Genomic DNA, 18655 nt, shown 5'->3' with positions numbered 1-18655 from the left:
ATAGTCTCACATGTGATTGTATCATTATTAAGTTTTAGAAATATACTTGTCACCCACTTTTGTTGTTACCAACTACATTAGTCTCACTTCCATCTCAATTTCATTATTTTCTCATCATTTAGAAATTGAGATTAAAGGTAATTAAAATATGTATTTTTCTCAATATTTTTTATTTAATAATTGTTTCAAAATCCCCAGAGAAAACATTTGAAATCGGAAATCGGAAATAATGCAACTCAACGTAAGTAAATAGTCTGGAATGCCAGTCATAATAATAAACATAAATTTCTCTCCGGTTTATGTTTTTGTTTTCGAAAGAAAAAATAAATTTTTATTTATAACAATATATAAAGAAATATCATTTTTTTATCTATATTTCGTTATTTTAGTTTTATTCTTAATTATTATCTTAAAAATTAATTATTTAATGAAAAAATTATCTTTAATCTTTATTTTAAAAGAAAAATTGTCTTTAACAATTATTTTAAAATCGGTGTACATATTTCTTTTTTAATTTTCCTTTCAACAAATTTTAAAAAAAAAATAATTATTTATTTTGTTTAAGTTTTAAATCAAAATTTTAAAAACTAATTATTTTATCCATGACAATATAAAAAGAAGATATCATCTTTTTTGTTCATATTTCGTTATTTTTTTGTGTCTAAAAATTTCTTTTGTTTTTAACCGTTGTTTTAAAAATTTCTCTTATGTACATATTTTATTTTTCTAATTTTATAATTAACAACTATTTTAAAAATTCATTATACATTGAATTGAACAAAATCGAACCAGACCGAAACAAATCGGACTGAGCCGAACCGAACCGAACTGAATGGACCGAGTTGAACTGAACCAAATCGGACCAGACCAAATCGAACCAGACCGGACCAGACCAAACCAAACCAAACCGAATCAAACCAAATCAAACCAAAACAAACCGAACTGAACTACTTTTCAATTGTGCTGAATTTTAAAACACATCGATAAAAATGAGAAAATTTAAAGGAAAGTTTTACACTTTGATAATTAATTAATATAGAACAAATGGAGAGTCGTTTTGTAATGTGCGTAAAAAATGTCACACCCAAAAGCTTTTTCAGCACCAACACCACAATCATAAGGTCCTTAAAGAATTGAAACATAGTGTCTTTCCCCAAATTAAATATAGCAATATAACAATATATAAAGAGGATATTTTCTTTTGTGTTCACATTTAGTTATTCCAGTTTTATTCTTAATTATTATTTTAAAAACTAATTATTTTATCCATGACAATATATACAGAGGATATCCTCTTTTGTATCCACATTTCGTTATTCTTTTGTGTCTAAAAATCTATTTTGTCTTCAATCGTTTTTTTAAAAATTTATTTTATTTATATATTTTATTTTTCTAATTTTATAATTAACAACTATTTTAAAAATTCATTATATATTCTTTATTGAACTGAACCAAATTGAACCAGATTGAACCAAATCGGATCGAACCGAACCGAACCAAATCGAACTTAATCAAATCAAACCAAATCGAACCGAACTAAACTGAACTACTCTTCAATTATGCTGAATTTTAAAACACCCCGTAAAAAAGGAGAAAATTTAAAGGAAACTTTTACACTTTCATAATTAATTAATATAGAGCAAATAGAGAGTCGCTTTGTAATGTGCGTAAAAACTGTCACACCCAAAAGTTTTTTCAGCACCAACATCACAATCGGAAGGTCCCTCTTAAACAATTGAAACATAATATTTTTCCACTTTTATCCTTAATTATTATTTTAAAAACTAATTATTTTATCCATAACAATATATAAAGAGGATATCCTCTTTCTTGTCCACATTTTGTTATTCTTTTGTGTCTAAAAATCTCTTTTGTCTTTAATCGTTGTTTTAAAAACTTTCCTTATGTACATATTTTATTTTTCTAATTTTATAATTAACAACTACTTTAAAAATTCATTATGTATTCTTTATTGAACTGAACAAAATCGAACCAGACCGACCCAAACCGGATCGAATTGAACCGAACTGGAATGGACTAAATCGAACCGGACCAAACCGAATTGGACCAGACCAAATCGAACCAAATCAGACCGAACCGAACCAAACCAAACCAGACCGAACCAAACCGGACCAGATCGAATCAAACCGGACCGAACCAAACCGAACCGAATCAAACCAAACCGAGCCAAACCGAACCGAACCAAATCGAACTGAACTACTTTTCAATTATTCTGAATTTTAACACACCTCGAAAAAAATGAGAAAATTTAAAGAAAAATTTTACACTTTCATAATTAATTAATATAGAGCAAAAAGAGAGTCGCTTTATAACGTGCGTAAAAGATATTACACCCAAAAAAATTTTCAGCACCAACACCACAATCCTAAGGTCCTCTTAAAGAATTGAAACATAATGTTTTTTCCCAAATTAAATATAGCAATATAACAATATATAAAGAGGATATCCTCTTTTGTGTTCACATTTCGCTATTCCAGTTTTATCCTTAATTATTATTTTAAAAACTAATTATTTTATCCATGACAATATATAAAGACGATATCATCTTTTTTCTCCACATTTCATTATTCTTTTATGTCTAAAAATCTCTTTTGTCTTTAACCGTTGTTTTAAAAACTTCTCTTATGTATATATTTTATTTTTCTAATTTTATAATTAACAACTATTTTAAAAATTCATTATATATTATTTTTTGAACTGAACAAAATCGAACCAGACCGACCCAAACCGGATCGAACCGAACCGGAATGGACTGAATCGAACCGGACCAAACCGAACCAAATCAGACCGAACCGAACCGAACCAAACCGAACCAAACAAAATCAAATCAAATCGAACTGAACTACTTTTCAATTGTGCTGAATTTTAACACACATTGAAAAAAATGACGAAATTTAAAGAAAAATTTTACACTTTCATAATTAATTAATATAGAGCAAAAATTTACACACTTTGTAATGTGCTTAAAAAATGTTACACATAGAAGTTTTTTCAGCACCAACACCACAATCGTAAGGTCCTCTTAAAGAATTGCAACATAATGTTTTTCCCCAAGTTAAATATAGCAATATAACAATATATAAAAAGTATATAAAGAGGATATCCTCTTTTGTGTTCACATTTCGTTATTCCAATTTTATCCTTAATTATTATTTTAAAAACTAATTATTTTATCCATGACAATATACAAAGAGGATATTTTCTTTTGTGTCCACATTTCGTTATTCTTTTGTGTCTAAAAATCTCTTTTGTCTTCAACCGTTGTTTTAAAAACTTCTCTTATGTACATATTTTAGTTTTCTAATTTTATAATTAACAACTACTTTAAAAATTCATTATATATTCTTTATTGAACTTAACCAAATCGAACCAGACCGAACCGAACCGGACTGAACCGAACCGAATCGCACCGGACTGAACTGAACCAAACCGAACCGAACCAAATCGAATCGAACCAAATCAAACCAAATCGAATCGAACTGAACTATTCTTCAATTGTGTTGAATTTTAAAACACCTCGTAAAAAAGGAGAAAATTTAAAGGAAGGAAAATTTTACACTTTCATAATTAATTAATATAGAACAAATGGAGAGTCCCTTTGTACGTAAAAAGTGTCACACCCAAAAGTTTTTTCAGCATAATACCACAATCGTAAGGTTCTCTTAAACAATTGAAACATAATGTTTTTCTCCAAATTAAATATAGCAATATAATAATATATAAAGAGGATATCCTCTTTTGTGTTCACATTTCGTTATTTCAGTTTTATCCTTAATTATTTTTTAAAAAACTAATTATTTTATTCATGACAATAATAGAAACAACATAATAAGAACAAGTAGAATTTAAAAAATCATTATAACTATTTTCCTAATGTCGTGGAAAACTAACAACAGGTTGTTTATGCTCCTTTATTCGTCATAATATATAAGTAAGTTTACATTTAAACTAAAACTATTTCAAATGACTTCACTTGTTTACATTTAAAAGATCTATATGCAGATAGCATACAAAAACAGAATTGAAGCAATCTGACATTACCATGCGATGAGAAAAAGGAGAATAACTGTGTAATATATTACTAAGCTTTGACATGTAATTGAGAATGTTGGGAGCACTTTTACATGCTCACATTGTTTCAACAATCTTATCAAAAGAAACTGACTTTAATATCATGGATGACTCAGAAAAGTGCACCAGATGTTATCTCAACATGCTACTTTGAACACAGCAAGCATCTGATGCAAAGCAAAGAGGTAGAAGAGACCTCTGCAGCACTCTGCTTCCCCTTCCAGCAATCACATAACACAATATTTACTAATTATTTAACAAAATAACTGAGACCTTAATTTATTAAAAAAAAAAAAAGGGTCTACATTTTCTATACACACATTATCTTAAAATATGCGTGTAAGAAGAAGATTCAGATTTAGCAGCCTTCTTTTTCTCATACATCATTTTTAAGGACGGCCTGTTCATGTTCATGTATGAAAAAATCTAACATTTTCTACCCATGAATATTCATTTATGCATATAAAATTAGTAATCAATTATGTCGTATAATAGAGTACAATGTTTATTCAGAAAAAGTTGTTTCTTTAAAACTGGTTAAAACATATTCCCTAGATCTAGATCGTTCTCCATTGATGGAAGGAAAAGGAAGTATATAAGTGTAGAGAAAACATCAACTCCCCCATCCCTTTAACAAGCTCACCCATGGAGACAAAATTTCTTACGTTTCTCCTCTTCCTTTCATGTATTCAAGCCATTTCAAGTTCAGATTTTGACAGAAATTTCAGTTCAGAACAGACAGTTGCAAACGCAAACCCCTCCAAGAGCAACATTGTGCTAACACAGGATCAAGTGGGTAAGAGAGAGTTGATTAATGTTTCAAACAAGAGCATCATCATATTATTTATTATTTCCGTAAGTAAACTGTGCATCTTTTTCCTACATATTTATTAGTACTAGTATTTGCAACTGCAGAGAAGCATGGAATCGCAACGAAAGCACTAAGGAAGGACATAGATGTATCTCATGGCTCAAAAACACAGAAAGGAAAAGGAGCTACCGGGGGACAAGATGTTAATCACCGCCCAACCCACAGCTCTGCTGCATCTTCTTTATTACCCTGCATCTCAACTCTATGTGCATGCCTCATTTCATACCTACCATTATTTTCTTAATTTCTACTTCCTCTAACATATGCCAAATGTTTGAGTCTCTATACCATGATATCGGAAAACACAATAATGACTATGGTCACTCTGCATTTTATATTAAATAACCTTCATTATTCACTCAGATTAGTTTCGATATAGTACGTTAATCCCTTTATCAGCACATCTCTATGAACTTGTAATCTTGTCTTAATGGATGCTTAAACAGTCAAATGTTTCCACCACACGATTACAACTTACACAGCCAAATCATTAATAAAATGGATTAATTTGAAGTGCTTTATCCGCCGCAAATTTTGGATTTCAAATGTTGAAAGTTGAAAGTATACATGGGTTGCTGATGCCTCTGAGTCAAATCCACTTATTAGAATGATACCACCTCCATCTCTCATCTTAAACTAATACATTCAAGGACCTTCTTCATTTTATGTTACTCAACTCAAAGTGAACTTAAATTCACCATAAGAATATAGAGAAAAATACACATAGCATTGGTAAATGCAGTCAGTCAATTATGGGATTGCACTGACACACAAATGTTTGACAGATACATACATGTGACATCAAATGGATAATACGAAGGTGTCCTTGTTTCCAAGTTCATTCATATTTACGGATTATCGTGCTTTGCGAATGCAGTCTATTATCAAATTGTATAACTGGATATATTCATAGAGTTTATGAAAAAAAAAACAAAAATACTTAAATTGAAGTAAGAAGTAAAACATCACCTTAGAATCGATGGGGGCAAATTGAAGCGAGAGTTCAAAAGTCATAAAACAAATCCTGAAACACTTTCATTCGGTCAGGAGGAAGAGCGATTGCCACAGACATGGTGCCATCATTTGTTGAGCTGGGAATAATGAAAGAAAGCCCCTCGTAGGCGATCCCACCAGGTCCCATGAAAATGGGTCTTCCCCAACCAAAGTCAGCATCATGGATCGGAAGCCTTACCCAGCTGGTGATGCCAAGGTTGGGACACCGAAAAGTATGTGATCCACGAACAAGAGCTTTTAGATCAGGCTGAAGCTCTAGATAATCAAGAGCTGATCTCAAATATTCGTTGTCCATTCGCATCAATGCATCGTGGATTCTGCTGGCAGCATACCATGTTGGTTTTGACATGAGATCGCCGGCGACTGCTACAGGAGTGGTGGTGAAGATGACATTGCCAAAGTAACCAGGGGGAAGGGGGGGTTGCAGCCTTGACCTTCCATCAGTTGCAATATACAATTTTGTTTCTTGGTCATGAGGGAGTGCTCTTGCCTTGCACACGCTTCTCCATACATGACCAGCCAGCATCTCGTAAGAGCTATAGCTGATTGAGTTTCCATCCTCTCTGGACTTGGCCTTGAGGGTGTTGAGTTGGTGGCGGGTCAATTTGAAAGTGGAGACGGCGGTGGCGGCGGCATCAGAGCCTGGTTTTTGGGGTTGCAGGGGAGTGTTCATGGGTGGTGCAGGCTTGTATTCGATGTGATCAAAAACAGGACGAGGTGGATCTCGGGCACGGAGCAGTGTCCTGTCGATGAACGGAGGGAGGGAAATATTCAAGCCACGAGCAACATCGGACCATGCATTGATGAAGTGAAGACCCGATGCCCCATCTGCTACGTGGTGTTGCATACCAACACCTAATGACACCCCTCCACATTTGAAATATGTTACCTGTAAATATTTTTCTCATCTTCTCAGATGTTTCAAAAATAATACAAAATTGCAAACGCTGAAAACATACAAACATGAAAATTATGTATGTGATCTCAAAACATCATGGGATGTCAGTCGATGTAATTTAATCTAAATAAAAAGGATATTTTTTATATCATATTTTACACAAATTTTAGAACATCGAATTGCTGCCAGTAATATCTAAGGTAAATATTTTTTTTATATTACTTACACGGAAAATTCATTTTTAAGAATATTTTAATCATTAAAAAGGTTCACTTTTATAATAATAAAAAATATTACTTTTATTTATAAAAAACAATTAAAATAAAATATGTGTAAAAAAGAATTGGTGTGAGAGTAATAATTCCCGGTATCTAATTACAGGTGAGTGGTTGGAACGCTATCGATTAACCGTATGCTACTAATTTTTTCATAAAGGTAAAATAGTTAACTCGGGCCCAACCAAATCCATGCTTCTCACGTGGATTCCCACTTCTCTTTAGCGAGTAACATCATTTTCAAAGTTTTTTTTTTTCGATTTTTAATATCAGGAAGTACTTGCAAGTTTATAAATATTTAAAGTACATAATATATTAGGACTTACGACTATACATTTTGGCGACAAGTTTTAATGCAATTGATTATTTATAATACCATATTTCTGCTTTCGTCTCTACAATTTAGGCAGTATTCTCCGGCATGTATTATCCCACCATTGTTTTGTTTATATATTTAAAAGATGGTACATAAATTAATTAATATATTTATTTATACTAAAATTATTTTAAAATATAACGAATAATAAATATTTATTTTGATTTATCAATGGTGTGTTTAAGACAATGCAAACCTAAATCATACATTATTCATGTATGTCTTTTAATCCAGAGTTAGTTTTATTTAATTAAGTAGTAGATGTAATGTAAAATGAGGCATATAAGTTTTAATCATATATATGTCTAATATGTAACAGACATATATTCGTTCCAAAGTCACGTAATTTTTCAACAAACAGGTTTAAATATTCGAAACAAACTATAATTAATTACTTGGAAAGCATTTCAGAATAATCTACAGTATTTTGGTAAAATAATTTGTAATCCTGTTTTTTAAAATAATAAATGCTATCTTAATAAAAAAAATGATTTTAGGTAGATAAAAAAATGAGTGTTACGAGAGTATTATTGTTTATATAAATGGGTGTGGGTGAAGGTGTAGGTGTGTATCCGGTAAAGGCAAAACTCATGAATAAACTAAACCTTGATATCAACGTCAAGCTTGGATCAGAAGAAAACAATAGAACTGTGGGGAAAGGAGCGTGTAAAGTGTGAATGAAGAAGTAACAGAGAAAAGAAAACGGACCTGAAGAACTAAGAGCGGATAAGTTTCGATCCCGGCAGAATAATCCACGGCGGGGATGAGCTGCCGGAGCTCAAGGGTGGGTGAGAAGTCGCCGAAGTCGTCGATGGCGGCGGTGGTGTCAGCCTCGACGAAGAGAACTCCCTGACCGTCGCAGAAAAGCTCGACGCGACCGTCATCGTCGCGGCGGAGGCGGGCGGCCATAGGATAGAAAGGGACGAGGGCCTTGCTGAGAGCCTCCTTCATAACGGTTGTGTCGAAGAAATTGGAGGCACCGTTTGGCCTGTAGAAATAGACGCTGGGCGTGTGGAAGTTTGGCACCACCAAATCGACGTTGGAATTCCACAGCGCCTTGGGCGGCGTCTCCTCCGCCGGGCGCACCATGGTGGATTGCTTAACGTTGATCAGCATATCTGTGCTCCCTCCAAAAAACCAGAATGCAGAATTAATTCCTGAAAAGAGTGTTGAAAAGTTTGATGGTGTGGGTGGGATGGGATTTGGTGGCTCTAACTTGCTTTTAAACTTGACAATGCAAACCGAAGCAATGCAATGCAATGCAAAATTAAGCAATGTTGGATGGATCGGACCCACTCACCAAATTCAACCTTTACCCTTCCGCCACGTCATTATCCCTTCCACTAGTTGGTAAAGATACTGTATTTTCTTAATGAATTTTTAAGAAAGAAAAAAAAAATATCTGACACCATGACATATTATTGGGAAAATAGTCTTTAATAAAAATTATTTTTTATATTTTTAGAATAAAGAAAAAGTAAATAATAGTGAAGGATAATAGTATAAAAAAAAGATTGATATCAAAATATCATTATCTTTAAAAGAAATAAGTTTTAAAGATTAAATTTGATAACTTTATCTTATGACAAAATGATTTTATATCTAAAAAAAATTAAATAAAAATAAAATAAGTTAAAATGTAATTTTATATTACTTTATTTCAATGATATAAACTTATATTACTATCATGTGTATAAATTATAAATTTATATCATTGATTATTATATAAATACAAGTGCATGTATACGTATTTTTTAAATATAAATGATATTATATTAGTAGGTGATAATAGTGTAATGTTATTAAGTTAATATATAAAATAAATGTATATTTATTAAAAATAAAATAAAATGAATAGAGAGAATAATGATTGATAAATAAAAAAAAGAAAAATAGATAATCCGTTTTATAAAAATAGTTAAAAATAATCATTAATTTTATAAAATTTAAGAAATAATTATATTGTAAATGGTATAATTGATATTATGAAATGTGGATACAAAAGAAAAAATCATCTTTATATATTTATATATTGTTATAGATGGTTTAACGTGTCAAATTAATAGTTTTAAATTTATTTAATTAAATATATTAATTAACTAATTAGATATTGGTGATGCTAGGAGCGGTGCAGTACTGTTAATGAATGAAGAAAGTGATGCGTCAATGTGGAAAGAAATGGGAGAGGTTTGACTAAGGTGTTGAGGTAGAAGTGGGAAATTAGTAGATTGGATTTAACATTTTAAATTATATGATATAATAAGTAGGAATAAGTTTAATAAAAAATTGTGAAAATGCCAAAATTAAATAATAAGGAAAAGTATTATAAAACCTTGTCCTATTAACAACACAAATTTTCAAAATAAATATGATTTACAATTAGATATGGAAGGTTAAGTGTTTCCTAAGTTACTTATTATTCTCGGGATTTCGTGTGAGATACTTGAGTTGCCCAATCTCTTTTTAAATTACTATATTGACATATAACACAGAAAATATTGAAACTTTTATGTATAGTTGGAGATACTTCTTCAAATTTTTGTAAAAATAATATTTTTTTTTATAAATTGTACTATTTAACATACTTGTTATTGGCATGAAGAGGTTCAACAAACAAGTATTTTAGTTTTTTTTTTATCCAATAGGACAAGATATAAGTGATGATATGCAATATTGATCAACTATAATGGATTTTATCATGTTTAAAGACAATGAGTATGTAATGGAAGAATAAACCTTGATTTTTTTTTTTTAAAATTAACTATAAATGTTAAGTATCATTTTGGTTAAATTTGTGGTTAACTTTAACATTCAACTGTGGTTAAATTTGTTTTACGTCCTCTATCACTAAATTTGATACATAAGGTTTTCTCTAAGCAAGACTCTTTCTACTTCCATCAAGCTAAATATAAATATATTTAAGTCTTTTTGTTGATATAACTTTGATATAGATAGATAAATGAGACTTTACATTGAATGAAGTAAACATCATGGTTGACAAACATGATGGCTTAGGAATAGCAGAAACAAAAAAAAAAATGACAAATATATTGAAAATGATCTTCAATGTGATGGTTTTAAGTCAATAATAAAGATCTATACCACTTATTTTGATTCACAGAAAATAGAAAATACAAAAAAGAATTGAAAACTTTACATATTTTTAAGGATAAGAGATGGTTTATTTCGTAATAAATTATAATAATATTGATAATTACATTAATTAGAATCCATATCACACTAAAATGAAGTGTTTTGAAAGAGAAAATTTATGTTGATAGTCACTAAAATATAATTCTTAGTTTTCTTTGAAAAAAAAATCAATATAATTAAATAATTACAAAAACACACAAAAATATAATTTTAGTTGTAAAAATATTATTTAATTTAACTCTGTCACTATCAATGTGATTGTAGACAATGAATGAATGAGACATTTTGCCAACTCAACTAAAAAAAGAGATGTTATTTTTTATCCATATTTAGAAAATATAATACATTATTTTAGTAATCCCACACGTAACACGTTTGATTATTAAACTTTAAAAATAACCCTTTTGGTTAAGTGTAAAGTTTTAGGGATGATTATAAATGAATTAGTTAAGAGAATGGGAAGGAGAGGTGATAAATAAGAGTAGGGTTTGCACCGATTTTAGGGTTTAAGTTCAACGGGATTGGGTCCCACGTACATCAATATTATGACTTATCACGGTTTATAGGCATTAAAGATGTTATAACAAGTTTGCGATACTTGATGTTAAATTTGGTGAATCTGAGTTTTGTCAAACTACTTTCCCATCACTTTCTAGATGGCTGCAACCACTCACCCAACCACAACAATTTATTGTTTAACTATTCGGCCCTTAAATCTTATTCTTATCTGCAAAATTTGTCCTAAAATATCAGACATTTACAAAAAATATTTAATGATTTTGTAGTTCTATTAGACATAAACAAATGTGTTTCCTTAAAATATAAGCAATATTATGAAATAATTTTCTGTGAATACAAAAGTTAAGTTTAAATATTTAAATGACTATAAATATATATATTAAACAACTATCTATGATCTATAATGATCTATAAAGAAATTCTTTTCTTCTGATACATTCATTTCATATTGCTATTTTATCTTAACTATACTTTACAATGGAAATAAAAATAAATGATCTAAAAGTAAATACACACTTCAAAAACTACCTATATATTTATGTAACTACTCACTACGTTTTATTTAACCATTATAATTAATATATTGTATTTTTCTTAAATCATGAAGCTGGATTTCCCGCTAGTAAGTATCAATAACATATATGAGACTTGGAATTGGACTAATAATGTGGAGCTCCTGAAATGGGGTTTACTTGGATAACAGTTTTTGCAGAATTTATATACTATGATGACAGCACAACAACCATTTCATTTAAGTTGGTATTTGATTGTGATGGGCAATTTGAGAGGAGAATATAATGCAAGCCAAGTGTAGGAATGTCATGAAACAGACACTGAAGAGGCAATGAGAGGAAACAATGGATATTAACCCTTACATATGAATTGAAATCTTCCGTAAATAATCCAAGTTGGTGAAAAGCCAGTTCCATCTTCTGTCAATAAACAATGAACTGTGTTAGCAGTTGTTTTCCCAAGTTTTCACTCATAATAACCAGAGCAGAACTTAGAGGACTTCAGGTACCTTTGCCCTCCAAGAGACGTAATGTTTAAGGATTAAGGATGTTAAACATTACGACAAATAGTGCAATGTAACAAAGTTGGCAGATGAGGTATACATATCAACTCAAGAATAACAAGGAGAGCTACTTTATCCAATAAAATTGTAGTATCACATCATTTATCTGTTTCCTTCAAATTTTATGTTAATTCAAAGTTTGATTTACTTAATTTTCATGTAATCTTATTTAAACCCAATACTTAATTATCATATTAAACATAAAAATATATCTAACATCAAACATAACCATAACTTTTACTTCCTTCGACCCTCTCAACCCAAGATGATAGCGGTAAAATAAAGATGTTTTGTCCATTCAGGTATTCTAACTAATAATTCTGTCCATAAATATAGACATGACATTACCGAATCAGATTGTCATGATAAATAGCCTAAAACCTGATACAAAATTGAATTGAAAGAATAGCTCTGTGTAAGAGCCGGCTTTCCTTTTGAATGCTATGATTGCATACCAAACATGAAACATTGGTAGAGAGGACGCAATTATTTAATCTTCTTCATGGTGGTATAGCTTTCTATAGGGGCATGAGTCTTCTGTACTTGAAGAACCACACGAATGCAGAAAATATAAATACTCCACAAATTCCTGTTATTATAAGGACCCACTGGAAAGCAGAGGGGACATTGAATAATGCAATTTCAAAATTCATCCCAAATATTCCCGCTACCACTCCAAAAATGGCAACCACAAATGTAGCAGTTGTGAGTAAAAGCTCGAACTGGATAAGCTGATTCCGCACATTATCCTGTGAGGAAAAAAGTAGAGTTATTCTAAATTAAAATAGGTTAAATTACTCATTGATCCCTACTGTTCATCAACAAACTTTACCTTGTAATATTTACGCCTCAAAATTAACTATTATATATATATATATATATATATATATATATATATATATTTTAAACCCTATGACTTTAGACGTCAGGGGCTAAAAGAGATTAAACATGATATGTAGAGAGACTAAAAGGAATTACAATTGTGTAGGAAGTAAACGAATAACTTCTTAAGTATTAGGACCAAAAGATAAAGTATTTACAACTATAAAGATTAAAAAAGTAATTAAACCATTAAAATAAGGTCTGTTTAGGTAAGCTTTCCTAAACACTTAGTAGAAAAAAAAAATTAGCATATGCATAAGTAAAAAAAAAAAATTAAGAAGTTTATATCAGAAAAAATCTATAAATTAGCTCATGCAATAGCTAATTTTAATTTATGGATAAATTTAGCTTACTTTTCCTTTTAATTTTTTGTTTTCCTGTAAGTGTTTGTGAAGAAATTCATCAAAACAAAGTGTCGAATCGTTTTTGTTCTTCTAGAGCCCTACAGCATGATAATCAGAAATACTACGGGGGAGTTTGTTTCAAGTTACATATTTATATTGCCACAGTGATCACATTCCCCAAGAATATCATGCCTAAAATATGATCCCATGAACATGTTTCAGAGGCACTTTGTAATTTCAGAAAATAGAATAGATTTATAGAACTTAAAAGGTGAAAAACTAAAAATGGAAAAAATGAAATGGAAATTGGTGGTTATTGAAGAAACTAATTTCTCTTCCCATGAAATGTAAGATACACAACTTTCACTGAGGAAATAAGAAGCTATTGTCCCATTCGCCAACAATCTTAGGGCAACAAAATTCAAAATACTCCGACCTCTCCCCATTGTGAGTTTTAGTAAACATGTTCCGTAATTTGCACTTGCATATATATGATCAGACATAGAAACACGACCAAACTAGGATAAACAAAATTGGCATAAACCCCACGAAAAGAAAACAAACCAGTTGGATGTTTATGAAATCTTCTGTGTCATCAATGTATTCTTTCAACTGAAACAAAAAAGCAGGAAATAGTGGTTGGTAAACTGTCTGAAACCAGAAAGAAAAGGGTTGGTGCATACAACAGTGTTTACCGATGTCAACTTGTTTAGAGTGCTGTCAATGACAACAAAGTATGCTTCCAGCAACATCTCAAGTTCCTCTATACTTTCCGTAGTAGTTTCAGAACTTCGCATGCTCTCATGTCGACTTCTAGCAATACTGAAGCTCTTTTCAAGCTTTCGAGAATCAGGAGGTGATGACACAGGAGAAACCGGGGCAGAAATGGATGCACCATCAACTGATTTATATCCAACCATAGATTGATCTCCATAAAATGACAACTCCATCCGTCTTTTCTTCTCAGTAAGATACATTTCAGCCATGTCACCATCATCGTCCATAAGCTGCTCTATTTCATCTCTAACCTGAATATATGCATTTGCAAAGCAAATACTAATAAGACAGAAAATATGGTAACTGTTACTTCCAATAAAAAGTGGAAAGAAGGAAATATAAACCAGCATCACCTTCTGAACCCTCCTGGTCAAGGCAACAAGTCTGCTTTTCAATCGACGAACCCGTTCCAAATTTAGAGTACTGATCTTTGATGTCAGTTCGTCCAACAAGGGATAAGCTTCAATTTCTAACTCTGCTGCCTTTTGTAAATGGCCAGAACAGAAATTCAATTTTTACAGAGTAATTTATCCAAACCAAATGAACAGGAATATCAAAGAAGAAAATATTCTACACAAGCACATGGATCAAGAATTATGTTTGAATACAATATGAAAGAATTTGAGTTTTGAACAATTATGCAATCACTTGATTAATGCTGCCATATCAAATAATTTTTTCAATATCAATGAAGACCATGTGAAGAAAGTGGAGGTAATACTGTTGCCTTAAATAACTTTTCATCATACCTCTTAACAATTACATATTATCTACGGTTGACCTCCTTGGCATACAATAATATGCATATCTCGACTGTATCTACTGTCAACTACTGTTTCCCACTTTCCACCACAATGAACCTAACATTAACATGTAGAAACTCACGAAGAAATGCACAGTTTCATATTTAATTTTCCTTAGTTCTCACTTGTAAGTAACACCCATACAAATTTACCACCAACAAACCACATAAGCTATATGATACATCAAATTGAAATCATCCAATTACTGCATAGCCAAGTGATCCTCCTACAACTTTCTCAACAATAGGATCTAGAGACAAGTGTTTACATTAAAGGTCAAATAAGGGATTATGAAGTTGGAGGTGGGAGGAAATTTCAATAACCAAATCTTTTAATGCCAACAGGAAACAACTGCGATATTCATCCAATTTAAGTTGTATAGGTGGTACATACTGGCTTTCTCTAAAAATATTTCCTACAGAACATTCTAAACTAAAGACTTAGCAAACTGTTACCAGAAAAGGGCAGTTCGGCCTTAATCAGCAGGTCCAGATAAAAAAAAAACAATTACCAACAAGTTCACTCAACCTTAACATGGTCATACTTCCCCCATATGGCGAAGATTAATATTGACAGAAACTCAATGTTATCATGCAGACTATCCTACAGAAGTACAAGATCTCTGTTGATAGCAACCAAAGAAAAAAAGAAATGAAGAACAATTTAAATTAAAAAAAAAAAAATCAGAATTTGTTAGTCTCTAACATAAACATGTACTTCTACGAACCTGAGAATCAAGAAATGTGCAAGCCGCCTCCAGGGCAACTTCAAGAGCCCTGAACTCGAAAGGTAAATAATCAGGGGAAGAGTTGTTAAATACATTATCAAAACTCCTACTTCCCCTCCTTCGGTTCACGTCAGAACCCTCTGATTGCCAAACCTCGCCTACCCCATTTGCTGTCAACCGTCGTTGTAGCTCCATTACATAGTGCAATACATAACTATCAAGGGAATTCAAGAGAAGAACTTCATCTGCTGTAATGATACACCGTATCTGCTCCAGATTTACAACAATAGCTTTTTCCCTGCCAAGGATTGTTGATGGGTAGACAAACAAAGGATCAAGTAGGCGAAGATCACGAGCAGGTAGATCACAACGTCGCATCATGGTAAACTTGTCTACTTCAATGGCTTGAGAGTTTCCAGATGTGTCAACACGAATCCATGATCGGAGACCTTGGCCTCGCTTCTTTAGCCCCAGAACATCCACCCCTTGGAAAGCATGCCTTCCAGAGGCAGATGGTCGATTGGCAACCTCTCTTACATTAAGAGCCGAAGCAGGTTTTGGTGGTAGCAGCCTCTCCTTGAGATCTGCCATTGTGAAGTTTCACCAATAACTGAAAGCACATGTGAGAAAAGAGCTTTAACCACCCACTGATTCCAACAATATTATACAAACAAATTATCACTCATGATGGATAGTATTGATCTATCTAGACACACGTCAATCTCTCAACATATTTGTGGCCCCAACAGATGAAGAGTGCATCAATTAGGAATCTCCCACAGTATATTCAATGACATCATGGTCTGAACAATAATAGAAGTCTCACACAACTACAAGATAGTGGGAGGACGAGGCTCATGCCCTAATTGACCCCTTACAAGTTGGCTTTGGCCACATCATAACTGCACAACAGTCTTCACTAGCTATCTCAGAGAAGCACATCTCATGATGAAGTAATCAATTAAGTTACCAATACAAATACTATGCACTAGAGTACGATTATTAACTTATTCTATCAAAAGGAAATATCCAGGTTTCGGAAAATAACGAGTCCAGCCACCTGATACTATTGGAATAACACATGTATATCATACCCCAAACAAAGCATCTATTCTACATATGTCATCCGATGATAAAAGACATAGCAAAAATAAAAAATCACGCGTTTTTTAAAGAACAAGTCAAAATCTTCACACCACAAGGCATTCATAGACTTTATACAAGGAAGAATCATACCTCCGACTTTCCGACTTTACTTCAACAGAAATCGGATAATTGCCGAGATTCGCAACAAATCCGACAAGGTAATCTATCTTAAATTATGCGGGAAAACCGACAAGAAAGGGCTTTTTACCGAAGAAACTCGAAACAGAAGAAGGGGGAAAAGTAAGAAGATCAAAGCCCTTGAATTAGAGTTGGGGAAATACATGAAATAGAGAGAAACTGGGATTGATTAGCGCCGAATTATGAAGAAAAATAGTTCAGAGCGAAGTCCGTAGTGTTTTTGTGTCCGCGGTGTGTGTGTGTGTGTGTGTGAAGTTCGTCACACCTTCAGACACTGCGCAGAAGAAGATAACAACAAGCCACAGAAACAGAACTCAAGTAATCTTGTGATTATAATTAATAATTTACTGATTATTATTATTATTATTATTATTATTATTCCAAAAGTAATTAACTTAATATGTCACAACGTGAAAAAATGTAATAAAAATTAGTTATGCACATTCATATAATAAATTATTAACATATTATTTCTTTTAGTTTTATGCTGAATCTAGCGTGGTTGCCAGTATAAAATTATGATTGAATTTGCTAAATAAAATTTCAACAATATATAAACAACTAAGTGAGTGTCACCCAAAATTAATACATCCGTTAAAAATGTATACAATTTTTATATTATTAGTTAATGAGTAATTCTTATACACCTTTATATTCCTTAATTGGCCTGGATTTGGAATTTTTAATTAATATTCAATATTTTTTTTCATTAACAATGAAAGCAACTTTAATATCGAATTTCCATTTCTGAAAAAAAAAAATATCCTGCATAATTGCTGAAAATATAAAACTCGACACATGATATTATATACCTTTGAAACTGCAAATTAACTCAACTATTTTCGGATGAAGTTGAGTATTTTGTTATCAGGAGTTAAAATTGTTTACGGAATATTATATTTAGACATGATATTCCTATAAATATATTTTGCTGATATTTAATCATTTAAAAAAAAATTAAAAAGCTATTTAAACAATAACTTCTATTCCCATGAAAATATTATATACCTACCCTTTTCTTAAATGAGTTATTTTTACAAAGTATATATAACTTTTCTCAAATCATTAAAAGTAATAATTTTGAATTTAATTGTTTTAAAAAACTTATAACAATTTTAAAATATAAAATTTTGAAAAGCATTAATTATAGTTTTGGAATGATTAAAATTAACAAATTTGAAATTAAGTATTTAATGAAAGGGAAAGTATACTCCCAGCATGATAGTGATGCAGCATCGAAAGAGTCCGAAAAAGGATAAGGTGCTTTGATATGTGTTGCCTCTTGGACCATAATTGGATTCCTCGTTTTTTGTTTTGGACTATAACTGCATTCACATTTTTAATGTGGAAACTTTACTCATATGTTTTGTTTTGAATTATAATTTTAATAATTTCATATAATAATAATAAAGTTCCTAGTTTAATAGATTAAAATAATACCTTTCTATTTATGAGGTTTAATTACATAATTATGATAGTTAAGAGAAATGTTAATATCAAAACTGTTAACGGATTAATACGCATGAAATAGATTTTATATTTAACTCAATCTTATAAATTAAAAT

General features: G+C 31.3%; 3 protein-coding genes across 7 annotated transcripts; 1 reads left to right on the top strand and 2 right to left on the bottom strand.

Moving 5' to 3' along the window:
* Positions 1 to 4042: 4042 nt before the first annotated feature.
* Positions 4043 to 8735, bottom strand: LOC114185566 (shikimate O-hydroxycinnamoyltransferase-like). Of its 3 annotated transcripts, none has more exons than XM_028073381.2 (3): positions 8235 to 8735; positions 5933 to 6866; positions 4043 to 4309 (listed from the first exon to the last, which is right to left on the bottom strand). In XM_028073381.2, the coding sequence occupies exons 1-2, from the start codon at positions 8640 to 8642 to the stop codon at positions 5967 to 5969; spliced, it is 1308 nt and encodes a 435-aa protein (XP_027929182.2). In that variant the 5' UTR covers positions 8643 to 8735; the 3' UTR covers positions 4043 to 4309; positions 5933 to 5966. The 3 variants fall into 3 exon arrangements, with proteins under 3 accessions (XP_027929182.2, XP_027929181.2, XP_027929180.2); XM_028073380.2 differs by having other exon boundaries at positions 4043 to 4300; XM_028073379.2 differs by lacking the exon at positions 4043 to 4309 and having other exon boundaries at positions 5672 to 6866.
* LOC114185567 (uncharacterized) lies at positions 4733 to 5308 on the top strand. Its single transcript, XM_085674021.1, has 2 exons — positions 4733 to 4884; positions 5013 to 5308. The coding sequence occupies exons 1-2, from the start codon at positions 4738 to 4740 to the stop codon at positions 5205 to 5207; spliced, it is 342 nt and encodes a 113-aa protein (XP_085530147.1). The 5' UTR covers positions 4733 to 4737; the 3' UTR covers positions 5208 to 5308.
* Positions 8736 to 11602: 2867 nt separating the features above from the next.
* LOC114185154 (magnesium transporter MRS2-1) lies at positions 11603 to 17386 on the bottom strand. Of its 3 annotated transcripts, none has more exons than XR_003604754.2 (7): positions 17043 to 17386; positions 15807 to 16416; positions 14630 to 14758; positions 14195 to 14527; positions 14064 to 14111; positions 12729 to 13022; positions 11603 to 12130 (listed from the first exon to the last, which is right to left on the bottom strand). XR_003604754.2 is itself a non-coding variant. In XM_028072709.2 (6 exons), the coding sequence occupies exons 2-6, from the start codon at positions 16395 to 16397 to the stop codon at positions 12792 to 12794; spliced, it is 1332 nt and encodes a 443-aa protein (XP_027928510.1). In that variant the 5' UTR covers positions 16398 to 16416; positions 17043 to 17386; the 3' UTR covers positions 12549 to 12791. The 3 variants fall into 3 exon arrangements, 1 of the variants encoding a protein (XP_027928510.1); XR_003604755.2 differs by having other exon boundaries at positions 11603 to 12127; XM_028072709.2 differs by lacking the exon at positions 11603 to 12130 and having other exon boundaries at positions 12549 to 13022.
* Between the last annotated feature and the right edge of the window lie 1269 nt (positions 17387 to 18655).

Source organism: Vigna unguiculata, chromosome 5 (assembly GCF_037176805.1).
Source record: "Vigna unguiculata cultivar grain cowpea cultivar isolate G323 ecotype 2 chromosome 5, ASM3717680v1, whole genome shotgun sequence".
NCBI lineage: Eukaryota > Viridiplantae > Streptophyta > Magnoliopsida > Fabales > Fabaceae > Vigna > Vigna unguiculata.
Note: the sequence above shows the minus strand (reverse complement) of the source record. Positions and strands in the feature narration are given on the sequence as shown.

Bases quoted from the DNA above. Each gene is read 5' to 3' on its own strand.
- LOC114185567 (XM_085674021.1), top strand. From the start codon at position 4,738: ATGGAGACAAAATTTCTTACGTTTCTCCTCTTCCTTTCATGTATTCAA. The intron at 4,885-5,012 runs GTGGGTAAGAGA...ACTGCAGAGAAG, and splicing joins TTGTGCTAACACAGGATCAA to CATGGAATCGCAACGAAAGC.
- LOC114185566 (XM_028073381.2), bottom strand. From the start codon at position 8,642: ATGCTGATCAACGTTAAGCAATCCACCATGGTGCGCCCGGCGGAGGAG. The intron at 6,867-8,234 runs GTCCGTTTTCTT...AAATATTTACAG, and splicing joins ATCCGCTCTTAGTTCTTCAG to GTAACATATTTCAAATGTGG.
- LOC114185154 (XM_028072709.2), bottom strand. From the start codon at position 16,397: ATGGCAGATCTCAAGGAGAGGCTGCTACCACCAAAACCTGCTTCGGCT. The intron at 14,528-14,629 runs GTGATGCTGGTT...GCATATATTCAG, and splicing joins TGACCAGGAGGGTTCAGAAG to GTTAGAGATGAAATAGAGCA. The intron at 14,112-14,194 runs GTAAACACTGTT...TTTTTGTTTCAG, and splicing joins CTCTAAACAAGTTGACATCG to TTGAAAGAATACATTGATGA.